Source organism: Dama dama, chromosome 18 (assembly GCF_033118175.1).
Source record: "Dama dama isolate Ldn47 chromosome 18, ASM3311817v1, whole genome shotgun sequence".
NCBI lineage: Eukaryota > Metazoa > Chordata > Mammalia > Artiodactyla > Cervidae > Dama > Dama dama.
In genome coordinates this window covers 101,984,272-101,986,098 of record NC_083698.1, presented here as the reverse complement: position 1 = coordinate 101,986,098, position 1,827 = coordinate 101,984,272, and the positions used below count along the sequence as shown (strand labels likewise).

The window sequence follows — 1,827 nt, the reverse complement described above, 5'->3', positions numbered from 1 at the left end:
TTCTCTTCATTCATTAATATTCCTAGTTTTAAAAGATAGAGTTCAGTATTTTTTAAGAAAGACTAAATAATCTGATAATTTAGCTGTCCCTAAAGACAAAGGGACAAAAGATGCTCATTTCCAACAGTCTTTGCCTTATATCCTGAGCTAGAATTTAGACAGTTACCATATTTATATCAAATTTCTCATTGGGAAATTTTTCTGAGTTTTTCTTTCAGCAAACCACACCTTTTAAAAGAAAATCCCCAATCAAACAACACTGTATGTACCCCTCACATAGACCTCCTCTGCAGAGCTCTGTACAAGGCATCCTTTACCTGAGTGTTTCTCAGGCTGTAAATGAGAGGGTTCAGCATTGGATTAAAGAGACTGTGAAACAGGGACAGTATTTTCTCCTCCTCTTCTCGTTGATTGGAGTCTGGCACCATATAAACCAACATGGCTATGCCAAAGAAGAGTCCAACCACGCAGAGGTGGGAGGAGCAGGTGGAGAAGGCCTTTCCGCGGCCCTCCTTTGACTGAATCTTCAGGATGGCCCAGAGGATGCGTATGTAAGAGACTAGCATTAAGCACACGGGCCCAACTAAGACAAATACAGAAGCGGCAAGGAGGACCACTTGGTTGATCCATGTGTCAACACAGGCCAGCTTGAGGACAGACAGAATTTCACAAAAGAGGTGGTTCACTTCCCAGGGCCCACAGAAGGGCAGTCTTAGGAGGAGAACTGCATGGACCAGAGCCAGAATGAATCCACACACCCAGGAAGTGGCAGCCAGGACCCCACACGCTCTCCAGCTCATGATGACAGTGTACTGGAGGGGATGACAGATCGCCACAAACCTATCGTAGGACATCACCATCAAAATCAGGCACTCGGTAGCAGCAAACCCCAAATACAAAAACATCTGCAGGATGCACGGGACAAAGGAGATGGTTCTATGCTGGTTTGCTAAGTTTGCCAACATCCTGGGGACGTTGTTGGAAGCATAGGACATGTCGATGATGGCCAGATGTGAGAGGAAGAAGTACATGGGCGTGTGCAGTCTCAGGTCCAGACAGATGAGTCCCAAGATCGTGCCATTTGCCAGCAGACTGAAGATGTAAAACAGGGAGAAGATCCAGAAGAGAAGCTTTTCCATCTTTGCACTGAGATGGAAGCCTACCAAGATGAATTCTGTGACCCATGACTGGTTACTTCCCATTCCTTAATGACAGCTTGTAAAGGAGTGAAATGTGATAAGAGGAGCCAGAGCTGGAGAATCGAGGGAAATTAGAGTTACTCATCTCAAAATGAGCTTGGACAAAGGTTGTGTCCTTGTCCTACTTACTCCACAAAATTGATAACCTCTTTGACTTTTAATATGAAACATATTTAAAGATAGAAAAGCATTAAGAATTATGCAAAGAATTCCCATATACAAAAACTCAGATTCAATGAATTTTAATATTTCTTTTATATTTGCCTTCTTATTCTTTTTCTCTCTATATATAACATATTCTTTCTTTCTGAACCCCTTGAGTTTACATTGGCAACATGATGCATATTTACATTAAATTCCTCATTTTTTTTCCAAGAGCAAAAGATATTTATTTAACCTAACCACAATACAATTATTAAAATCAGACAATTTCATATTAACCTGATCTTTTAATTTATAGTTTTCTCTCTCTAGTCTTCCCACTCTTTAGTTTTCCTTCATTTAGAATATTCAACCTTTCTTTGGGTTTCATGACACTGATATTTTTTGAAGGAAATCAGAGTACTTCTTTAGTAGAGTGTTCCTCAAATTGAATGATACAAAATTCCTCATTTTTGATTCACATTAT

The 1,827-nt window shown here is 40.3% G+C and overlaps 1 protein-coding gene across 1 annotated transcript; it reads right to left on the bottom strand.

Moving 5' to 3' along the window:
* Positions 1 to 272: 272 nt before the first annotated feature.
* Positions 273 to 1,202, bottom strand: LOC133072945 (olfactory receptor 2A2-like). Its single transcript, XM_061166483.1, has one exon. It carries the CDS (start codon positions 1,200 to 1,202, stop codon positions 273 to 275), a length of 930 nt encoding a protein of 309 aa, XP_061022466.1.
* Positions 1,203 to 1,827: the final 625 nt, after the last annotated feature.

Excerpts from the sequence above, each read along its gene's own strand:
- LOC133072945 (XM_061166483.1), bottom strand. The coding sequence starts at position 1,202 with ATGGGAAGTAACCAGTCATGGGTCACAGAATTCATCTTGGTAGGCTTC.